This window comes from Rhea americana, unplaced genomic scaffold, assembly GCF_003343005.1.
Source record: "Rhea americana isolate MKP2758 unplaced genomic scaffold, rheAme1 scaffold_20, whole genome shotgun sequence".
NCBI lineage: Eukaryota > Metazoa > Chordata > Aves > Rheiformes > Rheidae > Rhea > Rhea americana.
In genome coordinates, this window is record NW_028186150.1 from 1,446,606 (window position 1) to 1,466,123 (window position 19,518).

The following is a 19,518-nucleotide window of genomic DNA, read 5'->3' on the forward strand; positions in this document are numbered from 1 at the left end:
CTTTACCACAATCCACTTACTGGTTGCAGTAATCCACTTACTTAGATTGCAGATTATGATCAGGTGTACTAAATATGCCACTTACTATCAAACAGAACTTACTAATTACATAAAGCTGAAACTTGCAAAGGTCTGTGGTGTGCAAGATGTGTTAGGACTGCTGTGGGAGTGAAGGGATAACAGCAATGAAAACCTACATCAGACAGAAATCATGTATTTTAGTTGGGACACTAATGTTCTTTTGGACGAGGGTGTAATGCTGCAATTCAGAAAGAGGAGAGACGCGAGTACAGTTGTTCSGAGCTAAGCGGCCTGCGTTCCTGCGACAGTATTCCTCCTTAGCAAGATAACAGTCTTCAGACGTTTTGGCAGCACTTTATATTTAGAACCTTAAATACTAAGCACTTCATATTATTAATTAACATTAAATTAAACTGATAATTTTAGCAGTTCTTCTCTGTAGGCATATTGTTTAGATTTTTGTAAAACTCTTTTGAAAGTAAATGTGTGTGCCTATATAGAGACATATTCTACAATTATATGTAAAATTATAAAAATTTTATATAAACAAAGTATTCCTTTTTCTTTAGCAAAAAAACTTTTCAGGAAACATGTATTTCAATTGTGAAAATTAAATATGTGAGATACTGGTAGAATACAATGTAAGTTGCCCTCCTCTTGCAGTTTGACAGTAATTGTGCAGATTTTTTTTCCGTTGTATCTGGATGCTGTTAATTGCAGGAGAAGATCCAAAAAAGTTAAGTTTTTCTGAATTACGTGTCAATAACATTGCATACAATACAAATTCAGGAATTAATATATTGACAGAAACTTACTTCTGTCACTCCAAGTGCTACCACAAACCTGGCTAAGTATTTCTTCATTTTTCTGTTACCATTAGGAGAAGACTGGTACTTGCTGCACTTAACACTTACTGTGACAGATGTGAATGACAACGTACCTGAATGGGCCATGAAGCCCTTCCCCTTCTTGGCTGTGGTTTCTCCTCAAGCTGCAGCAGGTACTGAAGTATACAAGCTGCTTGCGGTGGATGCAGATGAAGGGATCAATGGAGCTGTAGAATACTTTCTCCTGGAAGGTAAATTAAAATCACCGTTATTGTGTCCTTTTTAAGCTTTACTGTTGTGACTTTTTCTTCTTTATACTTCAGTAAGCAACCTTCCTTTCCTCCTGAGGAAGTTTCATAAACCCTCAGCTTTGTGTGTGAAAAAAATCAACTTTTAGTGAGGGTGCAGACAGATTTCCCAGGTCCGACGTGTATTCTCTTCTCAAAGCTGAGTTCCTGCCCAGCTTACCACCCAGTGAGGGTAATGGGGACATGAGGTAGGCATTACTCTTCAGGGCTTTTGGCAAGGGGGTGGCTTGCCAGCCTTTGGCAGAGTCTTCCTGCTGGACTACCTGCTTATGAGACAGGGCACTATGTGGAGCACAGTGTGTCTTGGGTGGAAGAAAYTGAGGTTCCATCTCCCTCACAGGAGTCATGTTTCTAGTTCATTCATAACTTTTTTTAAGGGTCTGGTTTGTACCTTAGCTGACTTAAGCTAGTACAGACTCACTAGTCTCACTAGTGACTTTCTTTGTGGGACTCGAGAAAAATGAAACAAAACCACAAAAAAACTTTAGTACTGGTAGTTTAATACTGTCTATACTCAACAGAAGGGTTGTAGCAATACCATTTCAGGGGTGAATTGGCTTCCTTTTGGCTAGGACTCTAAGAGGATTTTTTTTCCTCTGGTGAGGGATTATTTGTCACACCAGGGTCCTGTTACGGTCAAGTAACAGGAACGTATTGGAGGATGAGGAGGACAGTACCCATCCAGAAAAGTAAAATGTGACTTAGAAATGTGGTCGTGAGTGTAATTAGCGGATTCTAAACAGATTAAAGTTTTTTTTTTTTGTGTGCATGTTAATTCTAAGATAAAAACAACTTGGAAATGGACACCCTATTTTCCTCTCAATTTTAATCAAATAAAAATGTACTTGTTGACAACAGTGTGTGGACCTGTTCTTAGGTGGAGAAAACAGATTTGAAGTTGAGAAGGACACTGGCTGGATTAAAACAACAGGTTTGCCATTGGTGAGGGACAAGGAGTACTTACTGACTGTACAAGCAGCAGATAAACTTGGAAGCAAAGGGTCTCCGGCCTCTGTTTCTATAATTGCTGGACTTCGACCACCACAATTTACAAACATACCATATGTTGCTTATGTTCCTGAAAGTATGCCACCAGGAAAATCGTAAGTACTCATGAAAAATAACGCAGTGAAACTGTGTTCCTAGTTTATTTCATGTTCCTTGTTTCATCTCCCAAAGGCCCTGTATTGTTTGTGAATCCCAAATACATATTATGRTTAGCAATTTAGGTATTTTAATAGAAGAAATGATCAAGATAGAGTGTGGTGATGTATGTTTTGGTCACCATTTTGTATAGAGAAGTGGTTATGAATAATTACAGTTTCTTGCTTTATAGCTGATAAGCAAAATAATAGCAGATATAGTGTTCTAATTTTCAAATGAAATCCAGAATACAAATTAGAAATATTACACCATGAAAGAAAATACCCTGGTGTGAAAAAACATGCGAGTTTTGTGTGTCAGTGTTTGGAAAAGTGCCTGCTCCATCAAGTGAAAATCAAAAAACAAAAGACTCTYTACTGCTTTCATCAGTCAAGTGACAAACAGAAAAAATGAAGATGCCACGAAATTTGTCATTTTATTTTTCTTGTCTAAACATGTACACCTAAATATTGCAGAAAAGTCAATAATGCAGGTTCACCTGTCTAGTCAGTTCCATTTTTGCCAAACTGTTTCATTTTGAGGCCAAACATTTTCTTTTCCAGATGGATCAAAAACACTTTTGTTCTATAAGCTTATTTCTTGTGTTGTCATTCAACTGTTATTTATGCTGTATTTTCTGTGGTATTATATTTTACTGTTCAGCCCACAGCATTCAGTTTTACAGCATCTAAGTAACCAAGGTTGGTTAAGATAAAAACAAACAAACAAACAAACAAAAAAAMCCCCAAACAACTGTTAATAGCAGTAAACTGCAGGGAACAAGCACAAGAGAAATGTAAGAATTGTGAAACAGTACAAATACCTATAAGATGCCTTTTGCCTTGGATGCAACAAACTTTAGGATTAAAAATGATGAAACTCTTAGATTACTTGATAATATCCTAAGGAAATGAAATATTTAATAAGGTGTTTTTTATGATACAAGAAGCTCAAATATAAACAATGCCTTTCCAGTGAAAGTGAATTATTATGAGTTAACCAGAAATAGTAATGAAAATTATGGTAGAATCCCTAGGAAATCCCTTTAAATTCGACCAGTTACACAAGAGCACAGTAAAACAGAGTCCCTGTCATGTACTGAACTTCTGGGGTTACGATTTCACAGTTGTAGGCTGATACAAGATTGTGCTGACAAGAAGAGTGTTAAGAAATCTTTCTGCCTTTTCCTTTGGTCTGGCAGTAGCTCTAACATGCTAGTTGGCTTGACATGCAGATCGAATGAGAGGCTACCATAGCATAAGAAGAGAGAAGTTTTCAGCTGGATTGTTAAACTAGCTCACAGCATGGCCTTGAGATTGTTAGCACCGACGGAAGAAATGGCACGAACGTGCAGCCAGGAATACGGAGTGAGAAAGAGGGTGAAATTCCTGTTGGCTGGAACTGTCTTCTGCTGGCTTCAACTGGCTGAGAGAYCACATCTTTTTTAGAAAAGCACAAATAAAAAAGGAATAAAGTAAGATAATGACCTATGGCAATCTTTGGCAGTATTGCAGTGTTTCAATGTTGCACCTGCGAGAAGCTAGAACACAACAGCGTGGAAATACAAAGGGTAAAAAAGGTGTTCAGACAAGTTGACTTTTGTCTGTTTGATTGCAATTGTAATTCAGTCCTACGTGTTGCTGGGTTCTTCTGAGGGAATGAGAACCTGTTTTTGTACAAAGCCTGCAAGATAAGGCAACAAGCTGTTGAAGAATGCGTGTTATACTTTTAAAAGGTTTAAAATTTTTCTTCTAGAATTTCTTTCTTTTACTGTATATTATAGTGCTCTTCCTGTTTGACTTTATAAATTTTAGTGGAAAAAAAATAGTGCCAGGCAAGATGTAAAAACATGTGTTCTGCATACTATGTAACATGTACACTATATTACCGATTGGCTTTTATCCTTTTGCAATTACCTGTTGAAATATTCAGACAGAATGATTGGAACAGCAGACTTACCATTCCAGTGTTAAAACCACTCTTGTTTTGTCTCTTAGTTTTCTACCTGAGAATCATTACCCCCTTGTAGGAAATGTAAAAATTCAAATCAGAAATGCAAATTCAGTTGCAGCAAAAATAAAATCCTCTCTTTCTAGATCTTTACTGTGTTCTGCTTCCAAGGGTTCTAGCTTTATATTTTTTTACTTCCAGATGACAGAAGTATTGCATAACTAAATGTTCAGATTTGATGTTTACATGCATTTCTCATTAACTTTAGTGAGCGTTGCTCTAATCAGACTACAGGATTGCACTTTCAGGACTAACATATAGCATTTTTTGCTATATTGTTCAGTATGTTATACTACAACCTTGAGAGGCATTTTCTTCTTTTTAATTTTTCATGCAGGTTTCTCTCAGTCTCTGCTATACCATATCAAAAAAATTCATTGAGCTACAGTTTAGTAACAAATCTTAGCGGTCTATTCAGCATTGATCAGGCAACAGGAGATATCAGCTTAACTCGGAGTGTGGATTATGAGAGTGACCAACACCAATACCTTCTTTTGGTCAGAGCAGAAGAAAATGAAGAACAGCTGAGTAATACAGCTGAGGTAAGCATTCACTTCTGGCATTCTGTATGGATTTTCTTCTTTTCTTCAGTTTCCTTCAGTCTTCCAGATTCTTATTCTAAGGCACACTAGTGGCTTTCATTTACCCAGCTCATGCTGTGTATTTGGTTATCCATATTAAAAGTCTTTGGATCCTCTGTATAGATAAAAAGGGCTGGATTAAGTACTCTTAGAGTTTATTCTTGCTGATCCTGAAAAGGCTGTTATTGAGGGATCAGTATGCTATCCCATCGTAGGTCCTAGATCTTATCATGGAAGATATGGTAAGAGATGCTACCAAGCCAAACAGGAGGTTTTGTCTTATTCTAAATCATCATAAAGTGTAATTTGTATTTAAGGTTATTCCAATTTAAGGCAAAAATGGAAAAAAAAATGAACATAGTGATTGAAAGTGACTAAATTGACATCTAATTTCAAAAATAAAGTGAACTTGTARGGACAAGAAGTAGTAAAAACTCATAGGTATTTTAAGGTCAGGGTTCTTGGTGTCTTAGAAGTCTGATGACAAAAATTCTGYTAAATATARTTATTACAGTTGTTTGAATCCAGAGAGTCACTGAACTAGAAAATGCATGCAATGTAATCATTCCTGCTGCAGGTAGTAGGAGTACACTACAGGAGGAACAGGAGGTAGGATGGACAAGCGGGAGGACACATAGAAACAGTGTGTCAGTATAACAGACTGACTGTAGCACACCAGTGACTGACARTGTGGTACCCTTTTAGGTACCTCAGGAAGAGGACTGGTAGAGCATAACTTGAAAGAAAATTATGAGATGGTTTTTGCCAGTATATTTAGCCTAAATCTATTTTTTCTTACACCTGCTTTACACAGATGCTACTTCGACAGTTATGAGGGAGCAGCTCCCTGTTTACACTAACCAAAGTAAGAGGAAATTGAGTGTACATCTACCTATTGCGTTGTGATGTTAGAAAATTTTAGACAACTAATTTAACAAACTCCTCATTGTTTGCATTGTAAATAGGCAGCTGTGGTCAATTGACAGAAGAATAAGAAAACATTTTTAATAAGGTTAGAAACAGGATTTGTTTCTTATTTGTTTTAGTGTATCAGTTCCATTGTAGTGACTTCTGAGTTGCACTGTGTAATTGAATTCAGAACTTGGTCTTGACAGATTTATACTGATAAAAATGTAATATACTTGGCAGTAGAATTTGTATTTTTACAATAGAAGAGATGAAAGACACAATAGTGAAAAAAGGGTACTTGGAAAGCAGACAGTCCATTTCTGTTTCAATTAATAATAGGAAATAATCAATGGAGGTGAAGGGGGGGATGGAAAGCATTGCTGTAAGGGCCTGGAACTTGGCATTTTCTAACATTTTGGAATTCAGTATAAACAATTATTAGCAGGAAAAGAGCCTTCTAAGAACAACAACTTTTCCTATGTGCTATAGCTTCTAAAATCTTCAGGGATGTTAGTTTTTGGCAAATCGTCCATCCAACATAATGATGAAGATATTCCCTTGATCCATGTTGATACTATTGAATGTTCTTTTCTTTTCTATTCAGGTTTTTGTTGTAATCACAGATGTGAATGATTGTGCCCCCGAATTCCACCAGCTGATTTACAGCAAAGATAGTGTTCCTGAAACAGTTCCTCTGACAACTGCACTTCTACAAGGTTAATGCTTTTAAAATCATTTGTTACATTCAGTAGGAGTTTTCTTTCACAGATTACAACTCATCTTAGAAGCCGAAATTATGCTGTTCAAGAAGAGGTAGTTAAAATCTGTGGAGTCAGTTGACACCAGCAGAATTAGATCATAAGCATTTGCTATTGTCGCAGTCGAAACGATCTCGGGGAGAGGAAAGAAATTTTCTCTGTAGGGTTTTGAAGTAAGAGTACTCTGAATGTGATTGCATTAGATCAGTAGGATTGTAGTAGCAATCCTGCAGTGTTTCTCTTTTGGAAGAAAGAAGATCATGTTGAATCAGAAATTGTACAGATGTCAGCTCACCTTCTCTGTCTATCTTTAAAAGGTCTATGTGAGCTCACAATAGGGAATGCTGTCTTTTTTATGTTAAAATCTTCTTGTGCAGCTTCAGTGTTATATATGAGGTTTTGTTTGGATGCAGTAGAGCAAGATTTGGCTTCTTCCCAATATAAGCAATAACTGGAGCTTTAAATGATGATACTCTGTATTGTAAATAAAATACGAAATCGTGTTGAAAATACATGTAAGGATATGRGTAGGTTCTGTCAATAAAACTTTTGCCAACTGTAAAGAGCCTTATTAGTCTTTAACCATTATGTAAGCTTATTATAAATCTTGAAGAAAAAGGAAATTAAACATCGATCCCTAGCAGGAGGTTACAGAATGCTATTTACTGTTCTATTTAGTAATTTATCCCATGGTAATAGTAGTCTGTTGATTATTATGCTGGTGACTGAGTTTTTTATGAATTATTTCAAACATCATTTGCCAAGGCAAATAATATTACTGTTTATATTATTCTTTTATTAAAATGCTTAACATTTCAATTCATAGACTTTGATCTAGAAAATTCTTTCTTTCTCTTTTAACAGTGTCAGCCACTGACTGTGATTCAAAAGAGAATGCTGAAATACTATATTACACTTTGAGTCCAGATTTTAGTGTTACTTCTCATGGTACTGTATTTCCAGCAACAGAGTTGAACTATGAGCGACCTAACCATCTTTATGAGTTCATAATTATGGCTGTAGATAAGGGAGAAGAGCCCAAGACTGGGACAGCAACTGTTAGGATCCATGTTTCAAATGTGAATGATGAAGCACCTGAATTTTCCCAGGCAATGTAAATACATAYTTTTAAAACTCTATCTTTGTTTTTTACTGCTGCTTTTTAAATTTTGATTAGAAGGGTGATCATTATGCAATGTTCACTGATTTAGGTTCATTCAAATTAGTGGGGTTAAACTGACAAATGCAAGGTGTCTTTTTGACTCTGAAGCTTTGTTACTACCAGTAAAAAATAGTTTCAGTTTGTTTCTTAATTGCAAAGTTTAGACACAGTTTCAATCCGTAGTAGGACTCATCTCTAAATAGACAGGGTTGGTATTGTAGACAAACCTGTGCTGTACAAGTTGCTGTTGTATACATGTACAGTGTTGAAACTAAATTCATCTCCTAGAGGATGCATGCAATTTGTATTTTAATCAGTGAGGTTCAGATTTGTAACCTGGATTAGAATCTGGACCAATTCAAATCACACTTCCTGATATTACCCAAAGACTCACCACTTATGCATATGGTACGTAAGTCCTACAGCATTGCGGCTCGTCTTGTTTTTTTTCCAAGGGTGTTCAATTTGTCTCAAGTTCTTGTTTAACCAGGTTAACAAGGCTTTGATTTTGCTTTGTCTGTCCCATGATGACAAAATCCTGAATACAATCTTCAGACAGCTCTTAACTGAAGTTTTCTGTGAGATAACTTCATCATCATCACCTGTAAATTGGCTCTTGTTGGGAGACTAATCTGTAATTAATGTTATGCTTAGTAGTAGGCTAATACAAATCAAGATGATGGTGTTGTCCTTTCAGCCCTTTGTTTAAATACATTTACAGTCCAGTGTAAACTCGTGATTCCTCTGCACGAGCTTTCTTTCATCACAGCGATCTTGTATCTCAGTTATGAAATGCTTAAGGCTGCTACTCTGTCTCATTTTGTCAGTTTCTAGTTTGTCCTTCTTAAGAGACCTCTTCTGATGACTTGAACTGTTCTGTCCCTATATTTAATGCTCAAAACTTTCAGAATTACCGTTATTACAATTATTGCCTCCTATTGCAGGGATAAGACAATATCCTGAAGGCTGTGACTGAGCTAAACCAGAATAATTTAGTTCTTTTATTTCATTGCATATTAAATTGAGGGTGGGGGGAAGCTACCTCTACACAGGTTCCGATGCAAACACATGTATATGGAAAGCAAAACTTAAGGAAGAGGTTTTCTGTGTATCCATTTTCTTTGTCTTGGAATTTTATATCACTGTCAGCATAATGATGTGGAGATGTGAGAGTAACTGACTTCATCTAACAGCTGCAGTCACTTTGACTCTGCTCACAATAAAATAAGAGTACTGAGCTCATAAGCAGACTTGAGCACTCTGARCCCAGTGATATATGTGTATTTTATTTACATTACTGTGTACAACCAGCTGTAGTTCGTTCTTATGTAGTTCTATACCTACTGCAGACATATCTGTAGCATGCTTAGCCTGGCCTAATGCCTAATCCAATCAGAAAAAATACTAAATATTTTGGACTTTGCTAAGCAGGAGGCTCTTCTACTCCAGAAAATGTTAAGCTCTAGACTGATAATGCTTCTTAAGAGCTTACAATGTGAGTGATGTGTCAGGTCTTGAATAGATTTAATTTTTTCTTTCTTTCTTTCCTTTTTTTTTTTTTTAAACTGACATTATGCATATGTTCTCCAGAACTGATTCTCATCTTAGTTTTGCTGGTGCAAATCCAGACAAATCCACAGAGAATACACTGAAAGCATTTTGACAACTTATGTCAAAGTATGCTACAGGAATCAATGTTTTTAAACTTAGCAAATGTTTGCTTTGATTCTGTGAATTATATATCTCACGTATTTAAAATGATGAATTCTGCATATAGCACAAGTCTTACTGTGAAGGCAAGCATCAAAGCTGCAATACTCCTGAAAGTTTGCGATGGAAATCTGTAGGAGGTAACAACAGAAAAACATGGATGGAATAATATTGTTTCATTGGTTTAACAGAGTTTGTAAGTGTAATTATATTACTCAAGAAATTAATAAACCTCTGCAATACTCTTTGTACAGGTAGTAAGTAAATGTCAGTTGATGTTATAGAATGCAGTTGTGTGTGTGTATTTTCCATCTAAATTTCTTAGGATCTTGTCCTGACTTCTTTTAACAGCTACAGGAGTTTTGTTTCTGAAGATGCAGGCCCAAATACACTAGTTGCTACTGTTAATGCTATTGACCCTGATGGAGATGGTATAACATATGATATTCTATCTGGGAATCAAAAAGGGAACTTTGTTATTGACCGTAAGAAAGGTAAGGATACTTTAGCTCTTTGTTTTTGCAGAGTCAAAACTGTCTGTGAATCCTGATGTGAGGCGCACAGAATTTGGTCTTTGTTAGATAGCTGTTATAAGAACTGAACAAGCATATACTATTTTTGGAGCCTTTACTAGACTAATAAAAATTGCAGGAGAAAAAACAATGCAATTATTCTAGACTTTCTTCTAATTCTTAAAATGTGTATCATTTTCCTAGAAAGTACAATTCTTTTTCCAATTTGCTCATTGTCTGATTTCCATTTGCAACTTAGTTGACAGCATTATTATGAATAACAGGTAAATGTCATCTTCCAAAATATGCCACAAGGGTTTGAATAATACTTAATCTAGGAAACCAGTTTTGAAGTTTGTGCTAGACACTAACATGAGTGGGCTGCCTCACAGAGGAAGGCAAGCTGGACCTTAGGGTGACAGCAAGGCAGGCAGAGGTAGAGACAGCACTGTCACAGAATCATAGAATTGGTAAGGTTGGAAGGGACCTCTGGAGATCGTCTAGTCCACCCCTCAAACAAGTGGCCCATACAGGGATTGAACCCACAACCTTGGCATTATTAGCACCATGCTCTAACCAACTGAGCTAAACCTAACACAAATGCCATCCCACAGCACCTGAGGAAGGAGTGTGGGTGCACTCAAGGACCTGCCATCAACTTACTGAAAGTGGCCAAAGATACTGTTAGTAATCATGTTGGCATATGAGGCATATGAGAAAAAAATATTTTGAAGAATGAATTTGCATATTGATACTGAGTGTTAATGCTAAGTGTTTCAGCATGATCTTGGTTCTGGTGCATGATGCTGACGACTGCCTCTCTACTCAGTAGAGTAATACTGAAGGAGAGGTGGAGAAAACAGTCATGTTTTAGTCTGATACAGTTTATTTCTCTGTGTTTTCCTTGGCTAACAGTAGTCTTCTGCAAAAAACCCCAGAAATATTTCAAAAAACACAGTATTCTTTCGGCATATGCAGTGGCCGTTATACTATGCATAGATTGATTAAACAGTTCATGACACAGTGCTGCAGGAAGATGCGCAGCTCTGCATGACAAACCATCTCCCTTTTAATTCCTCCCAATTGATATGAGGGGTAGAGGGGCTAGTGGGAAGCTGTAATGCTTCCCAGGAAAAGCTCCCTGAATCTACCTAGTAAATATACACTCATATATTGTCTGATATTGATTTGGCCTACTAAGAATTATGCAGAACATAAGCTTGTGTTCAARTCTTTAACATATCTTTTTATGTTAAGGCAATAATAACCCTCTCATATAACTGGATCTGTGTGCAACTCTGATATATGGCAAGTCAGACTGGAGTAATTTTCTTTATGCAGTTTTTTCAATAATTCAGTTCAAACTGATTTAAAGTGAGCATTTATGTTTTAGATAAGTGTTTTTTTTCTGTAGTTGTGTGTCCTGGCAATGTGAGTGTGAGCAAACACTTTTCAACCAAGTTTACTTGTGCTTTACTGACACAAGATGATGCACTTGTAGGCAGAATCGGGCTATTACTCCTTTTTTTTTTCTGTTAAGGTGAAATTATGTTAAAGATGTGCTAAGTAAACAAATTTTTTGATTTAATCCTTTTGATTTTTTTTTAAAGCCCAAAGGGGGGGGGGGAAACAACATTGGTGTTTTTTGTTAAAAATCCCACAAACACATCATCTGAGTAAGTTGGCATATCCATTTAAATTAAGAGGATTTGTTTGATGTTTGTTGCTTGGGGGGAAAAAAGACATTCTGAGGCAGAAATAGGAGACTAAATTGAAGTCCTGTTGATGCCAATTTTAAATTTTGAATAACTTTAATGAAACTATATTTAACCTCTTTGGAACTCCAATCAAAATCTGAATTTAGATTTTTTTTCCTCTTTTTTTCCCWCCTTTTATTCCTTCTGACTTCAGAAAGTAGTTGTAGGTTCTTTGGGTTAAATTCTGAATGTTTGGGCACCTAAAAAGGAATGATAGTTTCAAAAGTGTCTAGTTGTCACACAAGAAGAATACTGATGCTTTTGAAAATCTTCATTGCAAATGCTCAAAAAATTTGTTTGGTAGCATCTCTTACGGTCAAATCTGTAGTTTTTATAAGACTATCTAATTTTTCTTAATTTTTATAGTCTATAGAACTTAATTCAGAAACATTATCATTTTATTAAGTGACAAAAGCCAAAAATTATTGAAATAATGCTAAAGGTTTATACGGTGGCTTGCAACAATTTCAGAGATCATGTCAGTGGAATGTCTGTACCTCCTTGTCACAGAAGTGCCCAGGTGAAACAGAGATGTGTCAAAAATAAGTGCCACAGTAAAGACAGTACAATTGCAAGCAAATTGAGTGACACTGATGCTGTGACAATATTCTACTGTAATGACAGTTGCTGTCGTGCCTGATGAATAACAGTGTTGACTGATGGATGATGATGCAAAAAAGTGACAGCTTCTTACTGCATATTTTCAGATAGCTGTCATCTGTTTTGGTTATGTAACAAATCTTTCACAAGCCTTTCTCTGACAGTGCTTGTATATCCWATCCAGTAGGAAATACAATTTGGGTGACATAGGAGAGAAGAAAAATAAAGACTTCTGAGGATAGATCTGTATAGCTAAATGCTGCAATGATTATGCTGCAGGAAGATAAACTTCAGCTAGTTTCAGCTGAACCATCATGGGTAACCACCAATGAAGACGTGGTGACACATGCTTCGTTGCAATAACAAAAGCATACCCAGGCTCCGTGGTGAGGCATATTCATGTTGAACAGAAGTTTGCCACAATGTCTCTCCATTTTCTTTGTTTGTCTTTCAGTTTTGTTTTCTTCCTTCCTGAAATAGCTATACTAAAGCTAACATATGCAGATCAGCTGAGCTGTAGCCAGTGCCTCATTTGGCTTTGTAGACCTACCTGCAGACAAACCTGTTGTTATACTATCTTTTGTTTTAATATCAAACCACATTAACACTACCTAAGTTAAATTAAACCATAGGCTTTTGGTTTACTGCTGAGTAGTTAAACCAGAATGATGCTCACTGGTAAGAAGGATAACAGTTATTGGTTAATACAGTAAAAAATAAAAACACAACCTATTGTTTTTACAGGTCTAGTTAGACTTCGTTCAAGTCCATTTCCAAAGCTGCAAGGGACAGAGTATGTTCTTAATGTCACAGCTACTGATGATAATGCCTCTGGAGGGCCCCATTCTCTTACCAGTACTGCTCAGGTTATTGTGAAAATTGATGACATCAATAATAACAAACCTGTCTTTCAGAAGGTAGTGTATTTATTTTGTTAAGTTCTATACACATATACACACACACAGATATATATCTGAATATATTAATTAGGCTGGTGAATATTTAAGACTGTCATTGCAAATGATGTAGCAGTTGAACTATTCAAGAAATGATCTCCTCCACTTGAGTCTTGCTGCCATGGTCTTCTCCATCTTTCACATCATTTTCCGGAGCCGTGAGTGGTGGTTCTTGCARCAGAGCAGCTCCTGTGAGTGCTGTCTCTGCCCTGAAATATATCTCACTTCTGACATTTTAGAAGATAAGGATGAGTAAGTAACTTCTGAAGGTTTGATATGACATCTGAGGAGGAAACAGATGGGTAACATCCATTATCCCGTGGACTTGTTGCAATATTCCAAAATTCCTCTCTCAAGTACATAGTCTTCCTTTGATGATAGTGGGACTGAGACTGAGGAAAAAAGTGAAAGGATTTTGGCTTAAATTATAAAGTACTTAAGAAAAAATAAATGGTTGCATATGTTTTTAGAATGTTGATTTGTATTGACGATCTCTTGTCTAAACATTTTGAGTTTAATGCTGATGGTAGATAAGTTGATCAAGTGTTGCATATTTTGAAAAGTTAGTGACTATTCATGTCAGTCTTGCAAGTATTGTTAACTTGTCCTTGACAAAATTACTTTGTATAGAAATCCATTATTGACCAAAGCAATTTTGCGACATATTAAAAACTGTGGGCAAATGCATGCCCTCTTTATGTAAGGTTTTTGCTAACTTAGAAAAACATTTCCATTTGGAAGCATTTGCAACTATAACATTTTGTCCAAATATTTTTGTCAGTTGGAAATGCAGAATGGCCTCCAATTGCATTTAGTTYGTATAATCACGGAACAGTAAATGAAGCCTGCAAATTAATCATGGTACAAATAAACATTAACATTACTGCATCAGAATAGAAGTACAACTAAATACTTTTTGGTTTGGATTTAAATCAAATGTCATGAGGTTTTTTTTGGCCTTCCCCCCCCCCCACATTTAGTGTCAGTATTATCGGGAACATGCTTCTGTATTGGAAAACCAGCCTTCAGGGACAGTTGTACTGCAAGTTGAAGCCACTGATGCTGATGAAGGAGCCAATGGTTTAGTGAAATACGGCTTGATGCACAAAGGTGGTATCCTACCAGCATTTAGTATTCATCCTGACTCAGGTAAAGTGAATATTGAAACTAATAATGACACAGTATAAACCATTTTGTTACACTGATGAAAGACAAACATAAATAAAATCAGATTTTGCACTTTTCATGGAGTCTCTTGATAGCAGACAAAATACAAGCTTTTTAACTGCATAAACAGATACTCTTAGTTTTTAATGTGTCCAGTATTTACCTAGAATTGATGCCTTTCCTGAAATGTAGAAGTTCTGCTGTGTGAAATAACTATAGTTTTGTAAATAGGTTAAAAAATATTTAGATTTTGTGTGCATGCATCTTGCAGCATTACTAATGAGATATAGATGGTTTATCCAAGCAGCAGAGTACAAAGAGACTGTATGTGTGGAAGGGCAAAACTGTAAGTTTAGACTGAGCTTTTAGAGGATAAAAGACATGAAACATGCCTTACATTGTACTTTTCTGTTTTCTAAAATAAAGTCCAACTTTGCAAAGACGCAAGTGTGTATGACATTTTAACTATYTGAGCAGTACAGTTTAATTTGCTGAAATTTTGTGATTGGAGCCTTGCACCTAAAACTCACATTATAGGTGTATTTAATCTATTATATTATAGCTCAATGTATGAACAATCAGATGAACCTCTGAATGCACAGTATTGTCAAATGCATACTATTTTAACTCTTTGGCTTTTAATTTGTTTTCAGGAGTCCTGACAACTGTTCAGGTATTTGATCGAGAAAAACAGAGGGAATATCCTATCACTGTGACAGCAACAGATCAAGCAGCAGAACCTGTCACTGGAATATGTCAGATAAATGTTATTATTCTGGACCAAAATGATAATGATCCCAGATTTGAAAACACCCACTATGAATGTAATTGAGAGTCATTGGATAGAGTTTCTGTGCCCTGAGTGTGAGCTTACCTGATGTCTAAGATTTTTGATTTTCCTCTTTCCTGACATTAGATCTTGTGACTAGCAAGATAATAGCCGGAAATGCATTCATCTTACTTGCAGAATTGTCATTCTGTGTGATGTAACAAGTACAGGCTTGATTTCCARTCCTTACTGAGTGCTGTTATGGGCAAACCTTGAAACAATAGCTGTATCAGTATCTTTGCTCACTTAATTAAGTACACCAAGTATCTCTGGTGCTGCTCAGAGATGTAAAAGTGGTAATCAGCATTAATTTTCAGCATTGAGCAGTAACTGTATCCTTTTCTGATTAATATGTTTTTGTATAACTTTTGATTACATAGTTTTCCCCTTGAATTTTGCCATTCTACATTGTTTGTTGTTTTACCTTTCCTGTTTGGTTCCTCAAAAACCCTTCTTGCTTATAGATAAACTCCCAGAGGCATGTGTAATATTCATTAAAAAAAAGTGAAGAAAAGGTATTTCTCAATTTCTTATAATATGCAAATCCTAGAAAGTAATTTTTGGCAACATGGTCCTTTTTTCCCCCCCCCCACCTTGATTTAGGCAACGTGATCCGTAGTTCAAGAGTGATAGCAGTACTTCAAAATATTCAATTTGATTTTATGGACATCTTTACAAAATGAATGAAGTATAGCTTCCATCCATTTTACTTCAATATTTCTTCATGGTAGAAAATTGTTCATTATGCTTTAATGGATTAATGATAAGTCTATAATCTCCTTTTTTTGTATTAGATTTCCTAACAGAGGACACGAGAGTTGGGACTAGCTTTCTTCGTGTTGCAGCCCATGATGTTGACTACAGCTCAAATGCTGCTATTACATACTCCATAGCAAATGAAGAACCTGATTATTTACAGATTAATTCTACTACTGGTTGGGTCTTTGTCAGCCAGCCCATACCTCAGGTAAGGTGCTTGCTTCCTTTATAAGCCTGACTGCTATCTCACTGTATCATAGGAGGGACTGAGATCACAACTCTGTCCCTACTTCCACATTACTACTTCACTTTAAAGGATCTATATGGCATGTTTAATTTAAATTTTTGTTAAACACTTTTAGCTGATGGCTCTCTGAACTGCATACAGGCAAGCTTTGCTGTCAGCTGGAGGGTAGCAGCTGACAGCACTGCCTATGAGAACCTGTTCATCCTTCTTCAGTTTGCTCCAGTATGCTAATGTTGGAACAAGGACCTGGGAGGGCTGAGACCTTAAGCAGGGGAACAAGAACGATGTGTGGACTTTGTTGTATTAGCAGACAATGAGTTAAGATGCAAACCTGGATATGAAGGAGTGAAATACTGCTTCTGTTATGGGTTCCCATTTTGACACATTTTAGTCACACTGAGCTAAGCATAGCTATCTGYTGGGAAGGTGAAGGCATAGTGGACAAAATTGTTTCACCCAGCTTTCTACAACTCTGAAAATATCAAACTGCTTATCTATAAATGGCTGAAAATTCTAAATTTTAAAGTAATTTGTGTTGAAGTGAAAATACCATTCTCAATGTTGATCTTTAAATACCTACTAGGTGTTGCTCATATCTTTGAAATTTAACTTCTAAGTAGCTGACACAAAATTTGAATGAAGGTGTGTTCTTTTAATATTTACTTTACTGAACCTAAGAATCCTATAGGCCTGGTAACAAAAATGTTCATACGCAAGATTAAGAACTCAAGGATTCTATAGATTTTTTTTTTTTTTGACTTAATATATGTGAAATTTGTTCAGGTTTACTAAGGCATATAGGAGCATTTTCCAACGATCTTAAGTAAAGCAAATAGTAGAATTTTCCTACGACCTTGCAGCTACTTCATATTCTGAGCTTAATATTCTTTACTGTGGATATTTTTCTTTCTTGATGATTTTTTTTTATTGTGCCTTTAATTTTATATATTCGTTTATTTTGCAAAAAAAGCTCATTTGAGCCTCGATCAAACCTCTCTATAATGAACCTCTTCTTGTTGTTCAGAGGTCTTCTATAATTCGAGAGATTATTGCTACAGATGGAGGCAATAGGAGCAGTAAAGTTGAACTTGCAGTAACTATTACTAGTGCAAAAAACCAGCCCCCAAAGTGGGGGAGAGACAGTTATGAAGTTGTTATTCCAGAGAATACTACACGGGATGCATCAATTTTGGTAAGTTTGGGAGTTGCCTGTTTCTTTGCAAGGCTCTAGAGTGTTTGAACAGGCTTGTTTGCTCAAGTTTAGTAAACTTATTATAATGTTGTTGCGTATTGCAGTGTCCAATGATCTGCTACCAGTTTTCTTTCAAAAGTGCTAGCAGTAGTAGGCATTTTTTGCTCTAATTCATATGTATGCAACTGCTATTCAGTTCAATTCAGTTCAGTTCAATTTCTCTTCCATTTGGACAACACTATAGGTAAAATTCCAGGTGTTTGAATGCTGCAGTCTTACCTAAGGTGATTGTTGGAATACTTAGACTTATTCAATTTGATTTCTCAGAATAGTAATTGGATCAGTAACTATAAAATACATGTTTTCAGGATAAAACAATGAGTGACCAAACCTGTGATGAATGGTAACCTTTGACTGCAGCTGTTTGTGCCTTGAAGGCCTATTGAGTAAGCTTAAAATTTTGTATCAGAAGATACTTCTGCTAGTGTTTTCTGTTGAGATCCGAAAATCTGGGACATTCGGTACACAAGAGATTTTAGAAATGTTTCTGTACTTAAAAATCTGTTAATTATGCAAACATTTTGAACTGCACAGACAATCAAAGCAACCTCTCCTCTTGGTGATCCCCGTGTGACTTATAACCTAGAAGAGGGACTTGTTCCAGAGACCAACATGCCAGTTCGTTTCTACCTGACTCCAAACAGAGATGATGGTTCTGCTTCAATTCTGGTAGCTGAGCCACTAGACTATGAAACAACAAAGAGCTTTCTGCTGAGGGTTAGAGCGCAGAATGTTGCTGCAGTTCCTCTGGCAGCATTTGCTACAGTCAATATTAATGTAACAGGTGTGTAAGCTTGTAGTGATGTTGTAACATAATCACCGTGTGTGTGTGTGTGTGTGTGTGTATAAGTTTTGCAATTTTCTATTTATGCATTCTTTTTGATCTCTTAGATGTCAATGATAATGTCCCATTCTTCACTTCATCTATTTATGAAGCCTTGGTAACAGAGGCAGCTGATGTTGGGACATTTGTTGTTCAAGTCTCTGCCTCTGACCTTGACCTTGGTTTGAATGGTGAGGTGAGTAAATTAGGATCCACATCTTCAGGTATGTATAGCTCTGCAGAAAGAATGACTAAATAGACCAGAAGTCATCAGCCTGGAAAAGCTATGACTGATGAGGGAATGTGATACAAAACAGTGAACTATACATAATATAAAATAGTGAAAAATGCAACTGAACTAGCAGATGTCAAATGTTAAAAGAAACGAGGAGAGAGAGAGATTTCTTTTTACAACCTGTAGCTCAGCTKACACGCTCCTTGCGACAGGATGCTCTTTTACGTAGATCTAAAATGTGATCAGATAAATTAATTGAAGAAAACCATATTAAAGGCTTTTGCAAGCCATATATTAGAGGCACTGAACACAATCCTTTTAAAGTATGTTAAATTCAGCTGAGTTTGAGTGCTGTTGCATAAATGATCAATGTATGAAACATGAGCATTCAGTGCAAACATATGAACTAATTAGACAAGACAGAAATTTATTTCCATTTACAGATGGACAGTCAAGATACAAGGAAGTTAAATGACTTAACCGAAGTTGGTTAAACTAGTAGTTTTACTCAGATTTCTTCTACCTGGCCAAGTTCTTAACCACAAGACTTCCTTTTCTCTAAGTGCTTCTTTAATTATAAGTTATCCAAGTAAAGGAAAGTCTAGAATAACAAACTTCTTTTTAATCTTTTAGATAACTTACTCCCTGTTACACGATCATAATGGAGACTACACACGTTTTTGTTTGGACTCACAGACTGGCTCAATATACACTACCTCAGTATTTGACAGAGAGAAGAAGGGGTCCTATCTTTTAGAAGTTAAGTCAGCAGATGGCTCTGAATCGGCTCGACCTGGAAAACGTGGGAAACCAAACTCTGGTAAGAAAGTGATGACTGTGACAAGCATGTTTGTGCATGAGTTGGTCTCTGAAAAGCAAGGTTAAATTTTAGTTTACTATTATTCARGCAAACTTGTAGAATTTTTTTGTTTGTTTTTTTACTCTTTGTCGG

The 19,518-nt window shown here is 36.2% G+C and overlaps 1 protein-coding gene across 1 annotated transcript in view; it reads left to right on the top strand.

The window, feature by feature from the left end:
* Positions 1-912: 912 nt before the first annotated feature.
* Positions 913-19,518, top strand: part of LOC146596488 (neural-cadherin-like) — a 43,418-nt gene continuing 24,812 nt past the window's right edge. The window contains exons 1-14 of the mRNA XM_085303780.1: positions 913-1,099; positions 2,034-2,259; positions 4,647-4,851; positions 6,404-6,515; positions 7,422-7,671; positions 9,781-9,923; positions 13,043-13,215; positions 14,235-14,403; positions 15,075-15,245; positions 16,045-16,217; positions 17,281-17,448; positions 18,043-18,292; positions 18,400-18,527; positions 19,200-19,386. Of these exons, the coding sequence (XP_085159906.1) occupies positions 973-1,099; positions 2,034-2,259; positions 4,647-4,851; positions 6,404-6,515; positions 7,422-7,671; positions 9,781-9,923; positions 13,043-13,215; positions 14,235-14,403; positions 15,075-15,245; positions 16,045-16,217; positions 17,281-17,448; positions 18,043-18,292; positions 18,400-18,527; positions 19,200-19,386 (2,482 nt within the window). The 5' untranslated portion in view covers positions 913-972. The remainder of the gene's footprint in view (positions 1,100-2,033; positions 2,260-4,646; positions 4,852-6,403; positions 6,516-7,421; positions 7,672-9,780; positions 9,924-13,042; positions 13,216-14,234; positions 14,404-15,074; positions 15,246-16,044; positions 16,218-17,280; positions 17,449-18,042; positions 18,293-18,399; positions 18,528-19,199; positions 19,387-19,518) is intronic.